General features: G+C 50.8%; 1 protein-coding gene across 2 annotated transcripts; it reads left to right on the top strand.

Annotated features, from left to right (window-relative positions):
* Positions 1–27,547, top strand: TBX4 (T-box transcription factor 4). 2 transcript variants are annotated; one of them, XM_049636535.1, is made up of 8 exons: positions 1–525; positions 1,346–1,440; positions 9,512–9,631; positions 10,912–11,059; positions 21,775–21,927; positions 22,894–22,982; positions 23,108–23,343; positions 25,832–27,547. In XM_049636535.1, exons 1-8 carry the CDS (start codon positions 328–330, stop codon positions 26,446–26,448), a joined length of 1,656 nt encoding a protein of 551 aa, XP_049492492.1. In that variant the 5' UTR covers positions 1–327; the 3' UTR covers positions 26,449–27,547. The 2 variants fall into 2 exon arrangements, with proteins under 2 accessions (XP_049492492.1, XP_049492491.1); XM_049636534.1 differs by having other exon boundaries at positions 25,829–27,547.
* The last annotated feature ends 131 nt before the right edge of the window (positions 27,548–27,678 follow it).

The raw sequence follows: 27,678 nt of genomic DNA, 5'->3' as shown, positions 1-27,678 counted from the left end.
AGGGAGGGACTGGGGGTGCAGCTGGGGCAATGCCGAGAGGGCGGTCCTTCCCCCAGACCTGCTCATCACACAGCCCCACACCCAGAGGCAGGCAGACCTTGAACCTCACACAGACCCTCCCAAGTCCAGACCCCAGACGGTGGAGGCGACGGTCCTGCCCTCCGCATTTTCTCCCTCCCCCAGCTCAGAAGGGGGCGGTGTCCACGTGCGCCAGGGCGACCTTCCCTCCCGGCCCCGAAGTCCCCCGGCTGGGCTGGAGCGAGCTGCTGGGCCTCTGGCGAGTGTGGACCTGGGCATGTGACTCGGTGTGTGCTGTGCCCGCAGGAGATGCTGCAGGATAAGGGCCTGTCGGAGAGCGAGGAGGCCTTCCGGGCCCCGGGCTCGGCGCTCGGCGAGGCCAGCGCTTCCAACGCCGCCAACAACCCCGAGCCCGCGCTGGCCGCGCCGGGCCTCAGCGGAGCCGCGCTCGGCAGCCCCTCGGGCCCAGGCGCCGACGCCGCCGCCGCCGCTGCCGCCGCCGAGCAGGTAGGGCCGCGCTGGCCGTCGGGCAGAGGTCGGGCGTCGGTCTGTCTGCAGGGCAGCCTGCGTCTGCCAATCCGCCCCACTGAGGACAAGACTCGCTTCCCGGGGGACCTGGCTGCGTCCTGGACTGCGCGTTCTGCTCCGCTGGGCAGGGCTCCCGCTCTTTGCCTTTCGTCCCTCTTCTGCTTCGCTCCCTTGGGGCTACTAGGGGACAGGCTGGGGAGGGGACCCTTGTGGCAGCAGGGCGAGCCCGGGCCAAGTGTCCGGCTCCGACGAGGATGAGAGGGCGTGGGCGAAAGAAAGCCTGGCATCGGGAGGGAGGAACAGATCCCGGTCGTGTGCGAGCGGGAGCCACCGCGGGGACGTCGCTGAGAGGGTCACACTGACAATCTGATGATCACAATGAAAGGAATCCGTCTGTGTGCACCCTCAGCCTGCGTGGGTCTGCGTAGAGTCTGGGGGTGCGCGAGTCTGGCCGCAGGGGCGTTTGTCCCTCCTGTGTCTGTGTGTGTCCGCAAGCCTGTGGCTGTGTCCCGCCACGTGGAGTGTTTATGTTTGTGTAGTGTGTCATCTACCCTGGCATGGTCAGCATGTGTCCTTTGCGGACCATCTATAGGCACGGCTCCGAAGGAGTGGGTTTCAGCTACTGATTAAATTTTGAAAAATTCACCAGTGGTACAGGATAATTTTATGAAACGAAATCTTGAGTCATGGGCTTCAGGGGCTGGCAGGACTCTGCACAGTTCCTTGGGCCTGTGTTCTCCGTTCTGTGGGCTCTGCATGGAGCCGTGGCTCAGGCCGACCCCTTCCGTCTCATCCCTAGACCATCGAGAACATCAAGGTGGGCCTGCATGAGAAGGAGCTCTGGAAGAAGTTCCACGAGGCGGGCACCGAAATGATCATCACCAAGGCGGGCAGGTCAGCGCTGGGACATTTATCTGGGGGATGGGGATGACTGGTGGGAGGGATGGGAATCCCCCAGGAGCTCCCTTGACAGTCCTCTCGGGCTCCTGCCAAAGGAGCGCCAGGAGTTCCTTTCGCCACTTGGGTCTTAGCCCCTTGTCCCACCACGGCTTTTGACTGGGCCGCAGAACTTCACCGGAGGATCCATCTCCTCCAGGGAGCCTCCAGGCTTGGACGGATGGGAGGGGTAGCGCTATGCAAATAAAATGCAAATAAGGATCGCGACTCCGGAGGTCCCAGTCCTGCACTATTGGCCCCCAGGGGGGCTGCTTTGTCCTCTTCCTTTTGGGGACCTGCCTGGTTTCTCAGGATTGCATTGATTGGGGACCCGGAGATGACCCTCAACAGATGGAGGAAGGGGACTGGACCATGTTTTCCTACTTCCATAACTTTTCCTGGCAGTGGCAACCAGGAAACCTCTCATCCCTCGGGGTGCTGCTCGTCTATTGCCGGCCCCCCCACCTCAGCCAAGGGGAAGGCACCGTTGGGCCCTGCGTGTGTGTTGTTTGGGGAGCAACTCTCGGGTGGTTGCCAGAGATGATGATTTATAAAGTGGAAACATCTTTAAAATGTGCTGGTGTCTGTGGGAGAGAGTCTCGGGGAGAAGGGGAGAGGAGGGAGATGCAGACCAGGCAAGATGAGAGATTCGTTGGGGCCAGCGGGGCCAGGAGTCTCAGGTGGGGCGCCAATGGCAAGGCCAGCGGTTATCAGTGTAGGGGAATTGCTGCAGACAGAGAAGCTGGAAAGTTCAGGTGTAGGAACTGCCCTCTCCCCACTTACTCACATTTGATTCTAGTCCCTGGGGGACAGGGTAGGTGTAAAAATGTCTGTGGGCCCATAATTGGGTTTTCGAAGAAATAAGGTGGCGAAGCCTCAAGAGCCAGGGATGGGGAGTCAGACCACAGTGGCTTCCAGTTCCACTCAGCTGCTTCCATCTGTGCAACCCTCAGGCAGGGTGCTTCAGGGTATCTGCCCTCTCCACATCCCCCTCTGCAAAATAATACAGTATGTAAAACACTTAGCCTAGCTCCTGGCACATATGAGCATGCCATACATGTGAGCCAAAATTAATTGTAATTAGAGAAATGTCTGACACCCAGTCAGCAGTTTTTTTCTTCTTAGAGAACTCTGCTGAACTGCTTAGAGAGAACGGTGAGCTGTTGAAAAGAAGCAAAAAGCTAGTAGTTTTTGCAGTGTGTAGTGAAAGGGTGCTGTGGTCCTTCTTGTCTGCTCACTGGCAGACCTTGCGAGGTTTCCTTTGTTTTGCTGGGGGTAAGTTCTGGGCACTTGGTCAGGCTCCCTGGTAGGTGGCAAGGCCACCTGGAGCCTCTATCAGGGGAAGGAGCACGGGGATGTCAGGGCCTGAATTTGCTGCATTTGGGGGCTGGGGAAGGAGGATGCATTAGGGAAACCTGGTAGAGGGTGCCACTTGGAATAGTCCTGAAGACAGTGGCTCTCAAGCCTTGCCTCTTCCTAGCTGAGTGCCCTTGGGCAGGTTTCTACACTTCCCGTGGCTCAATGGTGCTGGGGTAAACAGAGCTGGTGACTGTAGACTTACCTGCCATTCTTCTTTTCTTAGTTACTGTGAGACTCAAATGGGGGTCACGTGAGCTGCGTATGGTAAATTGTTGACTGGATTATAAGTATGAAGAGAGGGAATTTATTTATTGGAACTACTGGGGTGGAGGGATGGAAAGAAGAAAGAGAAAGATCCAGAATTTCCCTTTTTAGGCAGCAGAAATATTCTTGTCTTTCAAAAATAAATGGTCTGCATGTTCTTCGGGTTTGCCTGGCCTCTGCCGTTTTAAACAAAAGACATTTGTGATTCTCCTCAGTGGGGTTTCCTGCATCAGTATGGGTCCTCCTCCCTCCCTCCCTCCCCCAACACACACACACACACACACACACACACACACACACCTTCAGAGGTGACCAGCTTCAGGGGGATGTCTGTGCCTGATCCTAGTGGAGACTTAGAGATGCGCCTCAGGGAATGATGACAATAATTTTTAAATGGCTGTGATGAGGTTGACCACTTATGGTTTCATCACGGTCTTGGCCTTTCATTTCTCTGGCAGAAAGTTATTCTTGCACCAGGCCTAGTCCTTAAGAAAGTCACTAGCCTCGTCGCCCCTCCCCATGGTTCTCACAGACCCTCTTTCCTCCTGCGTTGCTGCTCACTGACTTTGGAGACCACATTCTCAGTTCTGATCCCTGTGGCCCCCTCCCCCTTCACTGCCTCCCTTCCACAGGAGGCAGCTTGCTTTGCTTGGGTTTGTGGTTCTTCAACATCCTGTGGAGTCCCAGTTCTCTTCTTTGTGTCTCTACCGGCACCCTTCCTGGAACACCTCCATTTCTCAGCAGACGGCCTGAAACCTTGTCCTGAACCTGGAATCGCAGATTCCTAGACTGCTGGTAAACTGAGGGAACATAAGCCTGACCCCAGAGAAGGGAAGGCACTTGGCTCTTATAGATAGAAGCAAAATTAAGCAGCTGCCAGGTCCACACAAGCCAAGCAGATGATACTCTACCCCCAGAAAAAAAACCCAACTTTGAGAAATTCCCCTTAGATATAGGGCCCTCCAATATGGGGTTGTTGCTCTGCCCTAGAGACCCCCCTGGCTGGTTAGAGGCATGATACTTGCTATCTGGCTGAGGGAGAGGCAGGTCCCAAACAAGGGGAACAATGTTTCTCAAGCTAGTTTGAGTCTTTGAGTCACAAGCCTCTTGCCTATAAGCTCTTGAAGGTATGAAGGTCTGAAGGCCAAAGTAGAGGATAGTCCCCCTCATTGGATAGTGACTTCAGATTCTCAAACCATTTGATCTGGGAATTAAAATGCCAATCACATTGGGAGACATCAATTTCTGAATGCTCAGTAACCCCTGATGTCAGGTGTAAAACGAGGCCAGAATCCTCCCAGCCAGTTTCTGTCCCTTTCAGGGGCCTCTGCACCCAGAAGGCTGTTTACTGCAGAGACCAGACCCCTCCTCTGTCTACCTCCTTCACATCCCTGCCAAGCTTGAAAGATGTGAGAAAGTGCATTTTCTCCCAAACATAGATAAAAGTGAGCTCCACAAAAATTTAAATATAAACCTCCCAAAAATGAAAATTTCCTAACCGTTTGACTGCTCTACTCCTAGGTCATGGTTTTGCCACCAGATAAATCTCCACTATCAGCCTTCATAGCCTGTTGAGTTCAATGTTGCTTGTGTTAGTGACAGTGAATTTGCGTTTGAAAAATGAGCTACCGATGAGAACTCCTGTTGAACCTGTATTGTTTGTTATTCTGAGGCAAGGATTTGGCCCGGCTTAATCCGGGGCTTCAAAGCCAATTGCCCTTGCTCTGTATACAGAGCGTCAGAGCCCAGTGGCGTGGGTGATAAGACAAGTAAGGGTTGAAGACACTGGGAAAGTGGGTTGGGGAGAGAGTCCTTTGATCTCTTTCTAAAGTATTTTCTGAAAGCAAAAGTCTATCAGAAGGAAGTGTCTTTAAAAAAATCTGAGAAGCAACTGATCTTCCAAAACAGCATCCATTCCATATACCCTCACTCTTGCCACCCCCCCTCCCCCGACCTCAGGGAAAATATTTCTTAAAAATGCTTTGAGTGAATTAGAAAATTGTGTGCGTGTTAGAGAGAGAGAGAAAATTGGGACTAAATTACAAAGCTTTGCCATTGCTCTCAGAAATCATTTGGCTCTAGAAGGTTTAGTCTCCGTACAGGCAGCACCAGCAACGCAGCCCCCACCTCCTCCAGCAAACTCAGCCTTGGTGGACGGGCCTTAGCCTCTTCCCAACATACCCAGAAATCCCTCTCAAAAGTCCCAGACACTAGAGATAGAAAGAATGGTGGGGTTTTCTGGGGACCCCTGTCCTTTGCCTGCAGCCGGTTTCTTTCCGACTCTGGGATCCACGGCTGGTGTATGTATTTACATGTGTGTATAGACACACACATATGATATATACGTGTATAATTTTCAATGTCAGTTTTATTGAAGTGGAACTTGCCTGCATAAGTGATCAAATCTTAATTGTACAGCTCTATACACTTTCACAAAATGAATAATACACTGGTACAAATCACCACCCAGATAAAGAAACACAGCAGAATTCTCTTGTGTGCCCTCCCACTCCCCACCACTCCTCTCCCCCCTCGAAGCCCCTCTCCAGACTTCTCACCCCTTCTATTTGGTTTTGTGTCTAGTTTAAGGGAAGGCACATCTAGCTGCTCCTAGGGTTTCCAGGCCCTCACAGAAAGTCAGGCTGCAACCGGGTTGGGGACTTGGGGGTCCGGCCAAGTGGAGAGAATCTGGCTGGTTTCCTACGTCCTGCTGACTCCCTGCACCCCCATTCTGGATTCGTGGGAGACTAGTAGGTCGGGCCAGGAATTTGGCGATCGCTTTGGCCGGAGAGCCGGGAGCCCCCGCCGCTCTCTGAGACCAGCTGAACTTGCGAGTCTCCACTCAGCAACCAGCGAGCATTTGAGGGGTTGTTGCCAAAATCACAAGGTCCCGAATCCTTGCCCCGTGCCCCGCAGGCCTCCCACACGAAGAAACGTCCAAGGAAGCTTATCTTAGCAGTTCATTCTAAAACCATTTCCGAGTATGAAGTAGATAAAGGCTCCAGCCCGCATCCTTTCAGAGCCTGTTTCGTGATCAGAGGAGAAACCCCCGGCTTTCATCTCCTCCCGGGCCGGCGGGGCGGGCGGCTTGTTTATTCCCCGGCGGAGCCGTTTCCGCGTGTGCCGGGAGCGCCCCTCTGTCTGGGGGTCCAGGAGCCCCGAGGGGGCGTCAGGCGCGCGGACCGGAGGCTCGCGGGGCGCAGGGAGAGGGTGGGGCGAAGGCTCGACCGCGCGGGGCTTGGAGGCCGCGAGGTGTCCGGGGCGGGCGAGCCAGGGATTCCGGCCAGGCCAGCGCTGGCGGCGGGGCAGAGTGGGACACTGGCGGCTCAGAGTCCTTCCCTCCTTTCCTGCCCGCTCCCCCAGGTGTTCATTTCCCGCATTGATGTTGGTTTTCAGGTACATTTTACGTCCTAAGCCACAGAAACAACTTGATCTCACCCCATCCTTTTCATCTGTTTCAGTAGAGAGGGTCTTTATAGTGTGGAGTCACCAGAGAGGATGGCACAGCTCCCAGACCCAGCCTGGCCTCTGTGGCAGGAGTCATGCCCACCTGGTGAATGGTCCCATGCTGCGCCTGGGGCTTCAACTTTAGGGCAAGGGCAGATGCCTTCAGCTGTGGCAGGAGGCTTCCGGGGTGGGTGGAACATACACTTCCCCTTGGCACTCAGCCTTTTCCCCACAGGGTGTGCCCTTCATCCCACTGGAGCCCCCTAGGTGGGGCAGTGATAGTGCCTAGGGTCCCCAGGGCCCATGTTCTCAGAAGCAGTCACCAAACTGGACCCTGACAGAAAAGCCGATACAGGTTCTCATGAAAGCAGTGGAGTTCACTGAGCCTGAGTAGTTCAGCCTGGAGCAGCGTCCCCTTTCAGACCAGATATCCCATCCCCCGCCCCTGCTTCTAAGGGCAGCTGCCCTAGGAAGGGGGGGATTGGTAGGCAGGGGAGGCAGAAGCTAGGAGATACCTTCCTTCCCTGCCCCAACTCTTGGCAAAACCTCCCTGAGGGTGTTTTCGGTCAGGAATCCAGTCTTTAGTCAGCTTCTGGGTGAAGCCAAATCCTAGGACACCAGCTCCGTGCCTTGGGGAGCTGAGCACAGGCTACTTACAGGCCTTCTAAAAACCATTTAGTGGATCTTAGCCTGGCTTCCTGAGCTGCTGAGATGAAGTGTAGTAAGGAGTAGGAGAAGGGGAAGGACAGGGTCTTCATCCCCCTCTCAGCCTAGGTTATGAAGACTGTCAAAGTGGCAGCGGGACATTTTTTCCTGGACCCCTTTGTGGATACTGGCCTGGGGGGGAAGCCATGTCTGCCTTCTGCTGTTGCCACCTGGAGTGATTACAGGAGAAACAGACTAAGCGCAGGGCACTGGTGCCAGGTCAGCCCCAAGGGCAACCAGGGCTGCCCCATTTTGTGGCAGTTCCTGTAGCAGTTACAAAATGGTGACCTGGAGGGGACAGGATTCTTGGCCTTTCCCCGGGGAGCAGGGGAAGTGAGGCAGCTGATGCCTTCCCTGCTTCAGCTTTAGGCCTATCAGGGGAGAGGCTGGGCCAGGAAAGAAGGTGGTGCAGGCTCCAGCTGGGCCCCCAGGCTGGGCAGGCGCTGGTAAGCAGCAGGCAGGATTGGGTCCTGAGCCCTCTCACTTCCCCCATTCCTGGAGAGGGGGTGGGGTGGACATTTGAAAATGCTTTCAATTGACATCTGAGACAAATTCTTCCACACGGTTTATAAGTCCCTAGACTTACAGCTAGAACTTCCCTCCTCCCTCCAGGCACGCACACATGCACACATGCACACATGCGCACTCCACCGTGTACTCAAGTACGTGCCCTTGAGCGTACACATGGCCACATACCTCCCACATCCCTGGCCCATTGCAGTGCTCTCCCGGGCCTTGCCTCCTGCAAGAGAGAGGGTGAACAGGCTGGGGCTGGGCCAGGGGTTGAACTGAACCTTCCACCTCAGGGTCCTGGCCTGGGCTTGCTGTAGGGTCCGCCTGCTTGTAAAGGCCTTGATCCCTTCTGGAAACCCTGGTAAACTGGTACCCATGTTGACAAAACGGGGGTCTGAGGTGTCTAGGACAGCTTCTCTTGAGGTTCCCTTTATGGTCTCTTAGTGAGGCTTTCCTTCAGTGGACTGGTTGGGCACTTTCCCAACTCAGGGGATTTGGTTCCTGATGTCCTTAGTGTCTTCAGTTAGGTTTGGATCCTGCTTCTCTCTTGGGGAAACACCTTTGTGGGAGATCAGCTAGGAGGGGGTGGGGGTGTCTGAGGAGGATTGTGGTAAAGTTCCGTCTGCTCCCTCTGGAGAAGTCCAGTGTCAGGGACTCGATGACTAAGGGGCAGAACTCTGCCCCTGCAGGTATGTGTATATGCTATTGTACCTGTGTGTGTGTTGAGGGGTCTGGGGAAGCCCGTCTCTAGAATATTCACTGAGCCTCAGGGTCCTGGATAGTCTTAGCATGAGCTGTAGAAACTGGAAAACTTCCTGGTTTTTTGGTGAGTCCTTTTTCACAGAGGTAAGTCATCCACTGGTTTGAGGAGGGAGGAATGCAGTGGGAGTCAGTGGTAATAGTCACAAATGGACTCAGTTAATCCACAGACCAACCTATGAGATAGGTAGTAATATCCCCATTTTAGAGATAAGGAAACCAAGGCACAGAGAATGAGATCCAAGCAAGTTGCCCAATGCCTCAAAACTTGTCAGGGGTGGGCCAGGCTGGTGGACCATGGCAGAGTAGTTCTAGAATCCATGCTTTTCTCCATGAGGCTCCTGAACTGACTTCACCTGGTACCCAGTTAGTATACACAAGCCCAGGCAAGGTCTTCACATGGCTAAACACCTCTGCTAAACACACCAAAAGAATCCAAAGACCTAGCAACACTCTCTTGTTTTTCTGTGAGTTGGTTCCAGGCCTGAGGGTTTCCACAGAGACAAGGCCCAGAGGAGATACCCCACTGATTACAGAAGCAACTGACAGGGCTTTGAAGTCTTTTGCTCTGACCCCCTGTAATGGCAGCCCAGAACTTCAGCTGTGTAGGGACTGGCAAAGGGCAGGAGGGAAATTAAGCAGCCAGGTTGGTGTTGACATCCTCTCTCATGATCCTGAAACTTTCTATGCTTTAGCTGCTTACAACCAGTTGCCCTAAATATTAGGGGATTGTTGGGGAGAGGGAATTGCATTGGGGAAGCCATGTAAACCCTCTTTCTAGGCATGCAGACCAGATGAAGCTACCTGGACCCAGAGAGAACGGCTAGTGCAACCTTTCCCTTGTGTAGGGGGAGGCTGAGGCAAGGTCACACAGTTCTGATCAGGGCCGGTGTCTCTTAAGGCCTTCTGTTCCCTCACCCCTGGGTGTCATCTCTCTTGATGCTCTGTCTATGCCTCTACCTCACACCTTGGCTTCCCCTAGGAGGATGTTTCCCAGCTACAAGGTAAAAGTCACAGGCATGAACCCTAAGACCAAGTACATCCTGCTGATTGACATCGTCCCTGCGGATGACCACCGCTACAAGTTCTGTGACAACAAATGGTAAGAACCTGGGACCCTCACATCACCTGCCTTCTCTGAACTGCTCTGTCCACTCACCACACCCATCTGCACCTGATGTTTGGTCCAGGGACTCACCAGTTAGTTCATATGATTGCCCAGATCCGCAGTCTTGGGAGCTGAGCCTGCAGAGGCCTCAGGGTCGGCCAATGTCTGCACACCCGCTAAAGTGAGCTGCAGGGTTTGAGTGTTCAGTGGATTTCGAGTCTGTTCTCTCCCTACAGCCATGGGCAAACAAGATTGGTGACTACGCTGTGGGATGACAGATGAACACGAACACTGGATGAATTTAGGCTCTGGTAGTGCTGCACTGGGGAGGAGGATGGGAGCTGTTTGCTTGAGGGACTTTGATATTGGATGGTTAGACATCCAATGACATCTCTCTGCTGCTCTTCCGCTTAGTTCCTCATTGTCTGGCTATGAGCCCTCCCTTTAAGCTGTCGATCCAGAGTGAGTGGCAGCTGCCTGATGGTTGGATGATGGGACCCTCTGGCAAGAGGCTGGGGGGAACAAGTGGGCTGTAAGGCAAAACAGGGGCTGGGTAAGTAAACACTAGGCTACTTTTCCTAAGGTCACCTTCTTAGTACCCTGTCTGCCCCCAGAGCCCAAGACAGCGCTCAAGGAGAAAGAGGAATTGACTGAATCAGTAGCTAGCCAGGATGTGGGCTTCACAGTAGGCTGGTAGTGGGGCCAGCAGAGACCTGGCTGAGGAGGCTGGATTTGGTGACCAGGTCTTGCCAAGGGCCATGTTTCTATTTCTTCTCTCTTTGGGTTGGATTACCATTCAGAGCAGGCTCTGGCTGAGGGGAGGTTTACCAATTAATTTCCTTGGGGGTGAGCACTCTTTTGGGGACAAGCAGTTTGAAAGTTGTCTAGGTCTTCTGAGAAGCTCCCTCCAAATAATATAATTTATAACGTTTTAAAGTTGTAACTGTAATACATACACAGAGGTGCCTAAATCGCCCCACAATATATTTGTGATTAGCCCCATTCTTTGAAGTAAATAATCACATTTGTCTGTACCCTCCCTTTCTCTTTCTACTGCAGTAAAATAAAAGAGGTTCATAATTGCTCCTCCTCCTCAGCACTCTCTCCTTTGACCCTCACTCCTACTCACAAAGTCCGAAATTGAGAGTATAGGACTAGCAGTGATTTCTTTCCCCCTCAAGTCTATGGGGATTTGCTCTAACAGGGGACAGGGAATCTGGGCTTTTCCAGACCCCAGAGTAATCAACTGCTGTAATCATCTGTTCTGTTGGCAGGATGGTGGCCGGGAAGGCTGAGCCCGCCATGCCAGGAAGGCTCTATGTCCACCCCGATTCTCCTGCCACTGGGGCCCACTGGATGCGGCAGCTAGTCTCTTTCCAGAAGCTGAAACTCACAAACAACCACCTGGACCCCTTCGGTCATGTAAGAAAGAGACTGCCTGGCCTTGAGAGCCAGTCCTTGAGCAGTGCTGGGGGTGGGCTGGTAGGTAGGGATGGAGTTCTAGAGAATCCCCTCTGGGGATCCAGCTCCAGGCTTTGGCACTTGCCGGGCCAGTTGGAGGAAGGAGCCCAGAGTCTGAGTCCCTCTGATGTACATCCTTCCCCTCCCACTTGCTAACTGGGTAACTTTGGGCAAGTTTTTGAGCCTTAGTTTCCTTATCTAGAAACCTTTCGTGGTTGCGAGAATCAACTGAGAGAATATGCATGAGGCACCTTGCACATGGGAGGCTCTAAATATGGCAGCTATGACAAGGACAGTGATGCTGGATCAAATCTTTCAGCGTCAGGTTCCCCAAATTTGGCCTTGCTGGAGCATAAGGCAAGTTAACTTTCTTGGGAAAGAGTCACTATGAGTTCCAAAGCCTCTCTCTGGAGTATGCCGTCTGCCTGGCCTGGCAGCCCCTGCCCTCTGGAAGGGAAGGCCTCACTCTGGCTCGGATGGCAGCTCCTTCCTGGCCTTGCCTCGGACCTGGTTCTTGCCAGAGAGACTCTGAAGCCCCAGGGATGCTGCTGCTGACGCCCCATCCAGGCTGCTGAGGCTCATTCTTTCCCCATCTGATTCTGGCAGGCCCACAAAAAGCGTTTTATGTGGAAATTTTTAGCTCAAGTGTGTGGTAAACTGAAGCCTGGGGAGCTGGTATTATCTGCCAGGGCACAGGCCCTGGCCTTCTCCATTTCCCATCGGTACCCTGGAAGTACAGGATGGGGTGGGGTGGAGCATGGGTGCGGTAGAGGCTGCTAGATGCAGTTGCCCAGGCCATACATGTAACATTCAGAGTGTGGATGGTGGTAGGGGAAGCAGGGGTGAGGGGTGTGCAGGTATGTGCCTTTTTTATATCTAAATTCTATTTCTGGGGAGTTGTATGCAAATCAGAATTCTGTGAATCATAGTTCCTCATGGAAAATGCCAGCAATGGGTCATTTCTGATTGATTGGTATATAACTGACAGGCAGCTCTTAGTTCTAATTTTCTCAGAGTCTGTTTAGTTTTTTTCTCAGTTGGTGATCTATAAACAAGCAAGTAGGAGAATACTTAATTAATGTAATTAGCCCCTGAGTTTTCCATCTTGCGAGCAGCACAGGCTTTCCCATGCAAGGCAGGCTGATGCTGTGGGCGAGGGGTGGCAGAAATCTGCAGCCCCAACCTCTCATGGGGGCAGAGATAAGCCACTGATCTAATGGGAAGGGTTGGCCAAGCACCCACTGCCTAGAGCACAAGGCCTTTTAATCGAGGGGCAGAAGGGCCTTCTGGGTCTTACTGGGCACTATCCTGACCAAGACTTTGCTCCCAGTTGACCCCTACCTGGCCTCCTCTGCTTGCCCAGGCCATGACACTAACCTGGAAAGGTTAGTGAAAGCCTCTGTGCCCGGAGTTGGGGAGCTTAGCTGGCGGGCAGGTCTCTGCCCCCAAATGTGCATGTGGACCCCATGGGACAGACCACTGTGGGGAGCACAGAGCTTGGCAAGAGCTAGATGTTTCGGTGAGTGGCCAAAAGTACCCCAGGCATCAAAGTTCTGGTGAGAATTTCAGATGCACAGCTTGCTATCATGGTTCCCAACTGCAGGGGTGCCTCAGATGACTCTTCTACCTTTACCCCACCCCTGCCACCCCAGCAGAAAGTGGTAGGGGTGGGACTCAAGTGGTTGAAAATCTGGGCTTTTTAAAGTGGGAGAGAGGCTTTCATAGCCCAGCAGTAGATTTTCCCAGCCTGGCTTGCCTCCTTGGTGGCTCTACTGGAGTCCATGAAGGGTTTGCAATAATCCTGCATATGGTCTTGAGTCTGAGCAAGTTGGGCTGCTTGATGGGCTGGTGACATGGGGGTTGCCCCTGGCTATACTTGCCATGCCTGCCAAGAACTCATGTCTCCTTGGCAATAGGGATACTCCTGACACAAATGCAGCTTTCTCCAGAGGGTTGGGATGCAGAGCATCTTCCTTCTCCCCATTCCCGCACCTACCCAGCAGAGGCAGCTTATTGGTCACAGCACCCTGCGTGCAGTGGCAGGACTCAGGGATGATGTGATTGTTTCAGGGGCTGGGAGTAAAGGAGCTGTGCTTGAACCCACACTTCTCTTCCCAGTCCAGCATTCTTTTGGCTTGTCCACCTGTCTTTCTGCACCCAAGGCTTGAGCTGGCATATCTTCAGTTATTTGGAGCATCACTGGAGAGGGAACAGCTTCTGATCGTGCAGGCAAGGGCTGTGGAGATGAGCTAAATATTCCTAGATAAGCCACGTGGACCATGGCTTTCTGCTCATTGGTCTGCACCAGTGGGAGTGCTGAGCCCTTCATCACCCTGTTTGGTTTCTCAGTGCAGGCGCCTGGGAAGGAGCCATCTCATATGCTATGAATTTGCCCCAAACAAGCCCTTCATTCTGTGCTGCTCTCCTCCAGTTTCAGTTTTCCCTAAAATCTCCTAGGCGTTGAGGACCTTTCTCAGCCAAATGAGCTTTGGACTTTTCCCTCAGGTCTCATAGTATCTCAGGGATTTTAACTGAGATTTTGCAGCCTAGGGTCCCGGGGAGAGCTTGGGCTTGGCAGCCTGTCCTACATACAGGGAACAGGGACCCCTCAGACCACATGGCCACATGTTTTGGCACAGGGTTCTGACTAGAAAACTCTTTGTGGGCTTTTGCTGTAGTCAAGGAAGGCCTCTGTTCCTTCCTGGGGCAGGTTCAGGGATGATGACCGGTTTCTGGGAGTAAGCGCAAGCAGGGACAGAAAGGATCCTGGGGGCTGGGGGCTAGGACTGAGCTGCTGCCTTAAGGCTCGATTCAGTTCCACTTCTGTTCTGCTGGCTGTAGAGACTGCCTGTCCCTTGCTGCCTACCTGCCATCCCCTTCCATCCACAGCAGGGTCCTGGGCCAGGTAACCATGAAATGGAAAGAGGAGCTGCTTCAGAAAGTTGAGGCGGGCTTCACTGAGACAGGGCCTGCATCCTGCAGCAGCACATGGAGATGGCTGGGACTTACTTTTCTCCTGATCTGGAAGCCGGGAGCCGATGGCTGCAGTGGTGTGTGTGTGTGTGTGTGTGTGTGTGTGTGTGTGACAGAGAGAGAGAGAGAGAGAGAGAGAGAGAGAGAGAGAGAGAAGGAATGGCCTTCACCACCTCTTATGTCCCAGGACTCCCAGATTGCTGAGGAGGAAGACCAGCAAATGATTTCTGACGCAGAAAGTCTAATGGTTCCAGAGGCCGAGTTAGCTCCAGGCTGGGGTGTGGGCTGCAGCTTCTTGGTCACAAAGTGGCGCACGCACTTGTCCCCTCTGTATGCTACTTTCTCCTCTGGCCACATGGCTCTTCACCTAGTTAGTTACTCCTGAGCCTTGGGATCCAAGCTCAAATGCCACCTCTTCAGAGAGATGGTTCAGGGTCCCCACTCTGGCTCTCAGAGTGCCACGCACCTTTCTGTCCTAGTACTTACCACACTAAGAGTTTTATACTTATTTATCAAGTTTATTTCTGCATAGGAAATACAGTCACATGGCTTAAAAATCAATCAATGAATGAATAAAAATGTCTGTAATGAACCATTTTTCTCCTCTTGGTTCCCTATCCGCCCAGTTTCTTTCAATCCCTGCCACCCATAACCGTTGTTCCTAATTTCTTTTTGGCATTTCTTTTTGCATATACAAGCAAAATACAGAATCTCAAATCCTTTCTTTTGTACACAAAAGGTAGCATACTATAAACACTTTTTGCACCTTGCGTTGTAAACAGTATAAAATGGAGATCATTCCGTTCGTATAGAGCTTCCTTTTTCCTTTTTTTACAGCTGCATTTCTTTTTCACATTTCTTTCATAAATTATGTAGCCAGTCCTTACTGAAGAAATTAAGATGCCTATTTTTGCTCTTTTATCTACGTATCTTTAAATTTTCTTATGTTTATTATTTATTTTAGAGAGGTAGAGAGACAGAGTGCAAACGGGGAAGTGGCAGAGAGAGAGAGAGGGAGACACAGAATCTGAAGCAGATTCCAGGCTCTGAGCTGTCAGCATAGAGCCCTACACAGGGCTCGAACCCACAAATGTCGAGATCATGACCTGAGCCGAAGTGAGATGCTCAACTAACTGAACCACCCAGGTGCCCCTATTTTTGCACTTTTAATTAAATTTCTACATATATCATTTTATACGTGTGTCAAGTATATCTGTGTGATAAGCTGCTTGGTCAGAAGGTATTTGGATTTGTAATTTATAGTTTCACCCTCCATCAGGGTTTTAACTGATGTATAATTCCCACCATTGCTGTAGCCTCACCAACAGGGTGGGAGAGCAAAGTTTTAGAGTTTTGCCAGTCTGATGGGTAAAATATAGATACTGGTTGTAGTTTCAATTTGTATTTCCTTTATTATGACTAAGGTCAGGCATCTTTTTTCCCTTTCTGTGAACGTCTGTCTCTATCCTTTGCTCATTTTTTCTCTCAGATTTTTGAACATTTATTAATTCTAGAAGGTTTTATAAATTAGGAGAATTTAGCTTTTATACGTGTTAGGAGTTGCTCGGATGTTTCCCTAGTTTGTCATTTGCCTTTCGATTTTACCTATAGTGGTGTTCCCACACGGAAGTTTTTGACTGAATGTATTGCTCTATCCTTATGGATTCTGCATTTTGACTAGTTTAAAGCCCTTATCCACTCCGTACTTGTAAGGAAAATTTCTTGTGTTTTCTTCTAGTATTTTATGGATTTATTTTTACATTTAAACCATTGATCCTTTTGGAATTTTTTCTGGCATTCGATATGAGGTGTGAATCCAACTTTTCTTTTTTTCTAAAGAGCCATCCAGTTGTCCCGACACCAGCAATTGACTGTTTCTCTTTCCTACTTGGCTTAGGATGCCTTATTTCTGTGCACTAAATCCCCATATGAATTTGTGTCTGTTCATGTGCCAGTGCCTTAACTGTTGAGACTTCATGATAGGTTTTAGTGTCTGGCAGAGCTGGTCCCCCGTTGCTGTTTTGTTTTGTTTTTTGTTTTTTTTTCAGCGTTTTCTTGGCTAGTCTTATCTATTTTTTTCATATGAACTTTAGAATCAGCTTATATTGTTGAGAAACTTATTTGTATTTTTATTAGAATTGCTTGATATTATAATTTTACTTAGGGAGGGTTAATAGGAATACCCTTCTCTTGGTTGAAGTCTTCTTTTTTGTCTTTCCAAAGTATATTCAAGTTTTCTTCATAAGGTCCCACACGTTTTCTGTTAGGTATTTCATCTTGTTCATTACTATTATAAATGCAGTCTTCCTTCCAGTACATTTTCTCACTACTTACTTTTGCTTGGTTTTTGGATTACTGTGTGACTTCCCCACCAGATAGGAAACCATAAGGTTTTTGTTTGCTTGCTTGCTTGCTTTTGGTTTATTTATTTATTTATTAAAAAAAATTTTTTTTTAGTGTTTGTTTATTTTTGAAAGAGTGAGACAGAGCAGGGGAGAGGCAGAGAGAGAGGGAGACAGAATCCGAAGCAGGCTCCAGGCTCTGAGCTGTCAGCACAGAGCCCAACAGGGGCCTGGAACCCACAAACCATGAGATCATGATTGGAGCCGAAGTCAGATGCTTAACTGACTGAGCCACCTAGGCACCCCAGAAACCATAAGGTTAAATCACCATTGTATCCTACTGCCTTGTTACTGTGTCTGGAACAGTGGATGCTGGTAAGCAGTAAGCGAATGAGTGAACCGGCTGAAGGGGGTGGTATTTGGTGTTTAGAGAGAGAAGGCATGTCCTCCACCAGGGGCTGACATCCCTCCAAAGCTTATGCTGTCAACTTGTCAGTAGGGACTCAGAGCTACTGATCTCCCTCTTTTCCTCTTTTTCTCCCACATTTGCTGAGCCCTGACAATGTGCCGAGCCCTTGCTGGATGTGTTGGGAGATACGGATGCCCCATACACTCCAGATCAGGCCTGGTGCCCCTGGCCAGGTACACATATGAGCTCAGGCTCAGAAATTAGTATCAATTCTAGCTCTGCCTCCCACTGGCTGTCTGAGGTTGGGAAAATTCCTTCACCTCCCTGAGCCACAGTCAGTGGGTCTAATAATAATGTCTACTTTACAGAGATGTAAAGAGTAATTACATGATGTGTGTAGGTTCCTCGGCACAGGGCCTGGCACCTAGGCTATGCTCCATAAACACTGGCTGCTAGTGCAGAGACTGTGGGAGAAGGCAGAGGGTTTCTGGAATCCTGGGTTGCTGCCCTGGGAGTGAGACCTAAGGCATATCAGTTGGCTAACTCAGTTCTAGTTTAGATATTCTTTCAGCCAATCACTTACCTTTCTGGGTCTCCGCTTTTTTTCTTCTTTAAAAAAGATGTTTTTTAACATGTATTCAGTTTTGAGAGACAGAACTCTCTCAGAGAGAGAGGGAGACACAATCCGAAGCAGGCTCCAGGCTCTGAGCTGTCAACATAGAGACCGATGTGGAGCTCAAACCTACAAACTGTGAGATCACGACCTGAGCCGAAGTTGGACGCTTAACTTACTGAGCCACCCAGGTGCTCCTCTTCTTTTTATGTAAGCTGTAGATCCTGTCTCTGTCCTTCCCTGTTTGCAGGACTGGAGAGGGTAAGAAGGAGGATGGAGAAGGTAGTCTTAGAAAGTAAAACTATGATGCAGGGGAAAATCTGGTTTTAATAGATGACAAAATGGACATTAGCCACACTTGTATGGCTAGCATTCAGATACACTGCTTTCTGTGATGGACAATAGGGCCTGGTGAGTCCTCATCTCATGCGGTGTTTGGTTGACACTTTGTTATTCGTTACTGAATATGTTGTTGAGAGCAGTGTGTGCTCTCTCGAAGGTTGTCTGGAATCTTCTCAGGATTCTGTCTCCAACCAGCTATGTGTTCTTGGGCGAGTCACGTTCCCACTATAAGCCTCCTGTTCCTCATCTGTAAATTAGGAGGTTGGACTAGAATGATTTCTAAGGTCTGCCTCTCCATGCCCTAATGTTCTGTGATTCTAATGCAGATAAATCTGGACCTCATTGGCCAAGCACGCTATGGAGATCTCTCGAGGAGATGGATGTTTGGCACTATCACAGTTGTTAAAATAGAACAGGCTTCTGAATTGTAGCCAGAACATAATGAATCCCATTTCTGTAAAACAATAACGGGACCAGTCATGTAGTGGGGTTTGTTGATGTGGCTGGTCCATTTGGCCCAGCATCCTCTGCCACAAATATAAATGTGAGACTCTGGCAAAAGAGATTAATGTGGCGCCTGGGGAACTTCCGAGTAAAGCCAGGTGTGAGTCACGGAGTTGGTTTCACATTCTCCTGGGCTGTTGGGGCTGAGGCTCCACTTTATATTTGCACTGGTTCAATGAGGGGACTTTCTTCCAGACACCTGTCCAGGTTCCAGACTGTCCAAGTTAGAAGGGGTGTTTGGGACCACTTCTTAGTTGAAGGCCTCACTTTATAGATAGGGACTGGAGGGGAAGAGCTTGCTCAAGACTTATCACTGGTGAACAGAAATCCATAGAAGCTTCTGGACCCTTCTTGACTTCTCTGTGTCTGGGATTGCACTCCCCTAGTGGCTCCTTCCTGCCCCTGCAGGCAGTTTCTCTCTTCCCAGTTTTCCCTGCCAGCCAGTCTGGTTCCCTCCCCTAAAAGGTGTGTTTGGCAATCTCTCCACGTCAGTCAATAGAGGACCTTGTCTGATAGGCTAAGGAGTTTGGCTTTTAACCCAAGGGGCAAGAGGGAACCATCAAAGAGGGAACCCCAAGGGGCAAGAGGGAACCCCATTATAGATATGACATTTATTGAGCTCTAAATGCTGGCAGGAAGTGGGGGAGGGGAACAGGGGAGGCAAGAGGAGAAACTACAAAAGGTGCCTCTCAAGCAGTGTGCAGTGTTCCTGGGTGAACTGGAAGGTTCTAATCAGGGGAGTGACCTGATCTGATGCATGGCACGTGAAGATGGAGAGGAAATAGATATAGACAGGGAAGAGGTGGTCCCAAACCTGGAGAGAGATGGTGGGCCTGGATCAAGGGTGTGTGGGGTAATGGAGAGGTTTTTATCCTGCAGATGGAGTCACAGGACTTGGTCATTGACTGGACCTGGAGGTGAGTGACAGTGAGGAGCAGGGGAGTCGATAATACCTAGGACTCTGGCTGGACTAACACAGCCTGTGACTGCCCAGTTGGCAGAGGAGCAGGGTGGATGCTGTCATTGGTCTGAAGGTGTCCCGAAGGGAGAGCCCAGCCTCACCATGCAGATGCCTGCATCTGCCTTGGGTCTGTTAGTCCAGTGTCTGTGCTCTCCCCGCCCTAGGAGAGCCAGCGTGGCCAGGGAACTGCAGTGTGCAAGTGCTCATGGGGAGGTTGTCTGCACACATGTTTAATCACTGTGTTTCACCTGAAAAAATGCCTCAGAGGTTACCTTGTCTCTAGTGAGCAAAGAAAGACAGGAGAGGAAGGGACAGGGAGCTTGTGATCATGGCCCAAGTCTCCCCAGTCCTGTAACCCTGCCTTGTACTTACTAGTTCCTGTTTTGGGGTAAAGGAGCCTAGAGGTACAAAAGGAGTAAAAGATCTGGCCCTTTCTCTTGAGGGGTTTATAGTTTAATTGAAGGGACAAGAAGAAATAGGAAGCCACTAGGAAGCAACACAACAGCCAGGCAGACAGTGCACAGGGAGGAAGTTTCAGTCAGCATCAGGAGTTCAGAACAGGACCTAGTAATCTGGGAAGGCTTCCCAGAAGAGTTAGGCCTTGAGATGATTGCCCTAGAAGGTGAGAGAGAATGGGAAAGGAAAATTGAGCAGAAGGAACTTCATGTGAAAAGGCCCAGAGGTGGGAATCTGGGGACTTCTGGATGCATCCAGGCCACCTCCCAGGTATTTAGTTCTGGGAACTTAGGTCCTTTGTGGACTCCTGCAGCTGGGAGCAGTGCAGGTTGACGGAGTAACCCAAAAGGACTGGGAGGTGTTTCCCAAGTTCCAGCCCCTCTCCCCAGCCTCCTAGAAATGGATGTCCATTGAGGTTTCCCAAGGGAGAACTTGTGTCCACCCTGAGTTGTTTTTGTTTGTTTTTTTTTTTTTTAATCTGGCTGGCTCCCAGTTGAGCAGTGGGTCCCCAGCTGCAGGACCTGGCTTGAGGTTTGGAGTGCTCTGTACCTGCCCTGAGAAAGTCCAGAAGTTTGTCACTGGGGTTTAGTGGGGCACAACCAGTGCAGAAGGCAGAAAAGCAAGCTCCTACTGGATGAAGCTACCAGGCCAAACTGAGGAGCCCAGGGAAATCCAGAGGCCACAGCCCAGCTCCTGACCCACCTACTTCCTCAGCTGAGCCTGCCCTCTGGGCTTTCTCTGTCCCCAGCGTGTGCTTCCCAGACTAAGACTTCTGCCTTGGTTTTCCATGGAAGAGCCTGGCTCTGGCCTTTCTTTTGGCAGTCTGGTCACTCAGGGGTTTAATCTTGCAACAAGCTTCAGCATCAGGCCTGTCACTGGGAATGGGGAAAGGTGGGAGCCAGCAGGGCTAACCCAAGAAAGGGCACTCTTGGAAGGAAAGGAAGGAAAGAAAGGAGGTGAGAGAGTAATGGGGCCAGAGAGCCGGCCTTGCCCAGCTAGGATAGGAGCCAAAGGGTTAACAAAAGCAGCCGTGCTGATAAAATGCCCCAAATTCCTGGTCCTGCCTCCAATGGGGAGGGCGTCTGGCAAATGTCAACGATAAAAAATACATTTTAATGGCACATGATTCAGCCGCTACCGTGGGGCACAGCTGAACGAAGCAGGTTTGGAGCAGCAACTACTGTGTGTTACTCCCGGGGCTCTGGGGCCAAGCCTCCTGGGCTCTTCGTGTCTGGTGGGGTGGCCCTCCTCCCCAGTCCCAGGCATCCCCAAGGGCCAGTAGGTTCCTGGGGCCTCCGGCTTTCTCTGGCATTATTTCTGGAACTTTGCTGTCTCCTACCTCGGCACCTGGAATTCTAGCCCACGATGGAGCTTCTCCCCAGGCTGTGAGGTGTCTTGGGCAGGTCTGAGGGCAGGATGCAGCTGGGTTTCCCCGGCATCCCTTCCACAGGCCTCTGCAAATGTTGAGACAGATGGAAAAGAGTCAGAGTGGAACTCTTTCTTCCGCTCCTCGGCCATTCTGCACACCCAGTCAGGTATCTATAAGAAAGGCCAGTCACATGATGGGGAGTGGGGAGGAGCAGGAGAGGTGGGAGAAGAATGAGAGGATCTGGGTAAAGAGTCAATTGAAGCAGGAAACCTGAGGGGTAAGTTATATATTAGGATTCCATTTTACAAATATGAAAGCTGGGGCTCAGAGAAGTCCAGTGATTTGCCTGAGGTCACACAGCAAGTCAGTGGCACCCTGGGACTTTGCCTATGGCTTGGAATTCCACCTGCTACAATATACTGAGGTCACTTGAGCTTTTAAATGTTTGGTTCTCCATTACTGCAGTAAAACAATCTGTGCCATTAGGAAAGCCAGGTTTTGGTTCCAGAGCAGAGAGGCTGAGTGGGGACCATGGGGGCTGAACTGGTGCTCGGGGACCTGGTTCTTCACTTGGGAGCATTAGCACCTTTCTGGCTGTAGTCAGGCCCTGGAGCCTGGGCTTTTAGGAGAATGAAAGCCAGCCCAAGGCCAGCTGACTGAGACCAGGGTGGAGACCTGGAGCTCAGAAAGAGACACTTCTCTTCCAGATCATCCTGAATTCCATGCACAAGTACCAGCCACGGCTACACATCGTGAAGGCTGATGAGAACAATGCTTTTGGCTCCAAAAACACAGCCTTCTGCACCCATGTGTTCCCAGAGACTTCCTTCATCTCTGTGACCTCCTACCAGAATCACAAGGTACGGCCACCCCCATAGCCCCCACTGCTGATGCTGCCTGGCATTTCTGTGCTACTACAGAAAGGCAGGAAGTGACGTCCCCACGCAGTGCGGCTGAGACGTCCCAGACACCTATATTGTCCCTCAGAGCAGTGAAAAATTGGATGATGAACAGGAAAGTAGACCAGACCCCTAAATCTTCAGTGCAAAGTAATTATGGAGAATGGACCAAGTTGGCAACTGTAGAAGCCAAGAGCATGGATCTTGCCCTGTGGCTTGAGTGTTAGTTAGCCATTTTGTTCTACAAACTTCTTCTCCCTGGTGGGATTTAAAAGTTGATTCTGGCCTGTCAAGGAAGGGGAGAGAATGGGGAAAGGAGCCCAGGGTACTGTCAGCTGTAGAAGAGCCAGGACTGAGCCTTCTGGAGGCCATTCCCAGGCTGCAGTCAGAGAGGTCCGCCTCCCACCCTACACCCCCTTCCATAGCCTGACCGTCCCAAACTGCCTCCAGACCCCTGCATGGGCTGCTGTCCCCTGTCTCTCTGCCTTTGCCCGTGCTACCCTTCTTGGAGCTCTTTTCACATCATGCATATTGGGACTGGCGAGGTGGGCTGGGGATACTGGGGAAGGGCCATAGGCTGTGGCAAATTTTAGGCAGAACATTGACAGTCAGATTTGTACGGTCACTTGGAAGCTGAGGTGGCAGTTGCACTGGACAAGGGTGACACAGATGGGAAGCTGTTCCAGGCACAGTGGGACAGGAGGACAGGAGACAGAATCAGAAGGTCTGAAGTTAGTAGAATGGATGAAAGCTAGCAAGGAGCCATATGTGAACAGTGAGGCCAAGGAGGACCCAGCAAGACTGCAGCTGGTCTTGGGCTTGGGTGTGCAACTTACCCAGGCTCTGAATGTGCCTGGGGCAGTGGGGGAGGGCCCAAAGCCTGCCCAGCCCTCTACCCCAGCGACTCTGTGTGTCCTCTCCTGACAGATCACACAGCTGAAAATTGAGAACAACCCTTTTGCCAAGGGATTCCGGGGCAGTGACGACAGCGACCTGCGTGTGGCCCGACTACAGAGGTGGGGCTGCCAGGCCGGGGGGTAGGGAGGGCAGGCCGGCTGGGTTCAGGCACACAGACCTGGTAACCCTCAAAGTATCTTTACTCTCTTCCTGTCTCCCTCTGACTGTCCTCCCACACCTCCAGCAAAGAATATCCTGTGATCTCAAAAAGCATCATGAGACAGAGGCTTGTCTCCACCCAGCTCTCAGCCAAGCCTGACGTCAGCCCCCTGCATGGTGCCCACCAGGCGCTCCAGCACTACCAGTATGAGAATGGTGCTCACATGCAGTTTGCTGCGGCCGAGCCACAGGACCTTCCCCTCAACACCTTCCCAGCCCAGAGGGACTCCAGTCTCTTCTATCACTGCCTGAAAAGACGAGGTAGTTCTCCCCAAGTCTGGAAGCCCTAGAGGGTCAGAGGAGGGATAAAGCTCTTCCTACAAACACTTTCCACGAATGCATGGGTACACACACACGCACCTGGTTATTGTGTGGCCTGGGAGAATAAGCCTGAAAGGTTAGGGACCATGGTCAGGCCCCATGCAGGAATATTGATTCTTGATTTAAAATCTTTTTTATGTTTATTTTTGAGGCAGAGAGAAACAGAGCATGAGCTGGGGTGGGGCAGAGAGAGAGAGGGAGACACAGAATCTGAAGCAGGCTCCAAGCTCCGAGCTGTCCCGAGCTGTCAGCACAGAGTCCAAAGCAAACAAGCCGCGAAATCATGACCTGAGCCGAAGTCAGGCGTTTAACCGACTGAGCCACCCACGTGTCCCAATTCTTGATCTTAATGTACACTTCAGAATCCTCAGAGACAGCTTGTGGTCTTGGTGTCCCCAGACACTGGTACCCCTCCCCCATTTCAGATGTTGCTTTATAGCCACTGCTTTCAGAGCCTCCACGGGATGGGCAGATCACACAAAGTCAGCTGGACTCCATCTCTAAGCATGGGAGGAGGCTGAAGCATCCTAGTCCAGAGATTTTGAGATTGAGGCTGTCATTTATCAAAGCAACTTCAATCCTAAAACACGGATGACCCAGAGTCATGAGAATGGAAAGGCTTCTTGAGAATGGAAATAAACTACTGTGGATGTAGATTGGGAGCCAGGAAGACAAGCAAAAGAAATGTTTTCTTCTTCTTTTGGAGAAGAAGAGCCCTGAGCTGGGAACTGGCACATCTGAGCTCTGGTAGCAGTTCTCAGTTTCTCCATATATAAAATACAGATGATTGGTGTTTACACCAGAAGAACCCTCAGGGACCCTGAGATTCTCTTGGGAATGGGTTTTAGGGACTTTTGCTTAAAATCCAGAATGTTCTCTCTAGCTCCTAGGGAGCAGCTGGTAGAGTTCTGAGTATCTGCTGCTCTAGTCCTGTTAGAATGAATGGCCTAGAGCAGGGGTTAGCAAACTGTGGCCCTTGATCCAAATCCGGACTATTGTCTGTTTTTGTTCAACCTGTGAGCCATAAAAAATGGTTTTACATTTTTTTAGTAGTTGAAAGAAGTCAAAGGATGACTATTTCATGATATGTGAACATTATATGAAATTCAAACTTTAATATCCATAAATAAAGTTTTATGGGAACACAGACATATGCATTTGCTCAACTACTGTCCATGGCCACCTTCGTGTGATAACAGCAGGGTCAAATAGCTGCAAAAGATTCTGTTACGGCCCACAGAGCCTAAAATGTCTACTATCTGGCCCTTTACAGAGAAAGTTTGCTCACTCCTGACCTAGAGTCACTGGGCCACTTCGCAGGTCCAAGAGCTTAGTACTCTTGAGAGGAAGGAAGAATTTGGAGAGACGAGAGAAAGGAAGGATGAGTAAGGGTGAGAGAGCTGGGTGAAAAAAGAGGCAAGTTTCTCCTTTTCAGGGAAGATGCTTCCAGAGGGGAAGAGTGGAGAGATGAGTTCAGGCCTTCAAACTCAGTCCACTCATCCCCCAGGCCACCCTGCCCTGTGCATACACACAGCTCCCAGAATGAATCCCTAGAGAAAACAGAAGGAGGGAGGCCAAGTTAATCCTTTGGACAAGTGTTCTTAAATTTGTTTAGTGGTCTTTTGCCCAAGTCTTCAGGCCTGGGTCATCCCTGGGTCCCACGGGAGGATGTGACACTCCAGAGAGTCAAGCTGTCATGGTTGAGGAGGTTGAAAGACATGCATACATGGTTTGGGGCAGCTGATGTCATCTTTCCCCAAAGAGAGTATGTTTAGCCTTAAAAGTAGAAGTCACCTTTTACTTATTATCAACTCCATTTCTTAATTTTGTAAATACTGTTGTGTTGGAATCTGTATAAAAACAATCTGCCGGGATTTCTTTGAACATATGTAGTGTTTACTTCTTCTTCTAAAAGTAATAGGAACGTGCCTGCGAGTAGCTTTGGCTTGCTAAGGCCTTCCTGGGAGCTGAGGATTAAGGCAGAAACATTGTGGCTTTAATTTTCTGGCTAATTCAGACAGATGTGGCCTCTGGGCCTGGTTTGGCCTGGCAATTGCCTCCACTTTCCTTGGCCAGGGTGGGCCTAGCCTAAGAATGCTAATGCACATTAAGGCCTCTTACCATCCCCGAGAGTCAGGGTGGCAAAGGATGAAAGCTATATGCCGCCTGGCTAACCACATCACTCAATGTCCACTGATGTGGTATCCCCTGTGGCCTTTGAGCAGTGTCCATAATCTGACCATTTCTTGGCTGCCACCACCTCATAAAAGCTGTTGCTGATTAAAATGGTTCTGGGAGTACCATGGCAACATGGGGCAGGGCAAGCCCTGAATGGCAAGGGTAGGCTGTCTTGGCATCCACAAGGGGTGTTCTGGGCCCTGGGTTGGTAGAAATGGCCCTTCCTGAAGGTTTCTTTGTCTTCCAGCAGACAGTGCCCGACACCTGGACCTGCCCTGCAAGCGATCCTATCTGGAGGCTCCCCCTGCAGTGGGGGAGGATCATTACTTCCGCTCTCCCCCTCCCTATGACCAACAGATGCTGAGCCCCTCCTACTGCAGTGAGGTGACCCCAAGAGAAGCCTGTATGTACTCAGGTTCAGGGCCCGAGATTGCTGGGGTGTCTGGTGTGGACGACTTGCCCCCACCCCCACTGAGCTGTAACATGTGGACATCGGTCTCACCGTACACAAGCTACAGCGTTCAGACGATGGAGACTGTGCCTTACCAATCCTTCCCCACACACTTCACCGCCACCACTATGATGCCTCGGCTGCCTACTATCTCTGCTCAGAGCTCCCAGCCACCAGGAAACACCCACTTCAGCGTCTACAATCAGCTCTCACAGTCTCAGGTCCGGGAGCGGGGGCCCGCCGCCTCCTTCCCCAGGGATCGAGGCCTCCCTGCAGTGTGCGAGAGGAAGCCACCCTCTCCACACTTGAATGCTGCCAATGAGTTTCTCTACTCTCAAAGCTTCTCCTTGTCCCGGGAGGCTTCCTTACAATACCATTCAGGAATGGGAACTGTAGAGAACTGGACTGACGGATGACTCCCATGTCTCTCGACAGCCCCAGGACCATGTTCATCCAGTGTTAACCTCTGTGGGTGGCCTGCACTACCAAGAAACACAGGAAGGTATTTCAGAGGGTATGATGTATGCGTGTGTGTGTGTGTGTGTGTTTGTACATGCGTACATTTGGAGAGCATCTATCTTCTGATATACAATTGAGGCCATGACAAGAAAAAAAAACAATTATCTAAGAAGCGATTTTGGCTGCGGGACCTGGGTCCACTGTTATCTCACATGTCTTGACATGTGCATGGATGGGATGGGAGTAGAGAGTTCATGCGAGTTATTTAGAGATTTGGATAATATAGTCTTTGATTTACTCAGGGGCCAGGTGGTGCAGTCTCTCTCATAGGGAAAGTTGGGGGAAGATTCTCATTGCTGGGGTGGGAGGGCTCTGTGCACATCTTAGAGCTCCTGGCCTTCTGTTAGCAAAGAAGCTGAAAATCTTGTTTGGGGGACAGGAGGCCCACTCTTTTGGCTTCTGGAGATTCTGTGAGACTACCTGAGACGTGCACTCAGCTAAGCCACAAAAGCCTGCTCTGAGAGTAGAGCTGACTGCCCAGTTACTGGCCTGGAAATTGATCCCTGGAGTTCTGAGGTCTGAGGGATGATTTTCAGAGAAGGTCATGTGCTAAGTGCTACCTGATGAGTATTAAAAAAGGGTTTTTTCCTTCAAGAGGAGGGAAAATGCAACCAATAGCATCTCTGTCATCATTCAGGTTTTCTTATACAGTACAAAGCCCTTCCCCTCCGTCCCTGACATATAGTTTCTCACTCTCCGGTGCGTAAGACTCGGCCTCTCAGGCACCATCTGCATCCTGTGACTGGCAATTATGAAACACACTTCACCTGGCAACGTCCCCAGGAGGTTACATCGGAGCTGCCGCCAGGCAGAGCCTGTTCTCCCAGAAAATCCTCGCCTCTGGAGCAAGAAAGCCCAACAGAATAAAAACAAGAATTGAGAAAACATTCATTTCTTCCAGTAAATTCAGCCAGTGAGCTCAGAGAGCAAGGATAATTCTCCAGTGAGGTGAATCGTGTAGTCCCCAGCCCAGCTCTTTAGCATCGAACGTCACCAGACCATCCACGGGGCTGGTATGAACTCTGTAATCAAATTTGGGAAATCACTAAACTCTTTGCATGCTGAATAGCTATTTATATATTATATATATAAATAAATAAATATATATATATATATATATATATATC

The sequence above is a fragment of the Panthera uncia genome, chromosome E1, assembly GCF_023721935.1.
Source record: "Panthera uncia isolate 11264 chromosome E1, Puncia_PCG_1.0, whole genome shotgun sequence".
In the NCBI taxonomy this organism is placed as follows: domain Eukaryota; kingdom Metazoa; phylum Chordata; class Mammalia; order Carnivora; family Felidae; genus Panthera; species Panthera uncia.
This window is presented reverse-complemented; position numbering and strand designations above follow the sequence as displayed.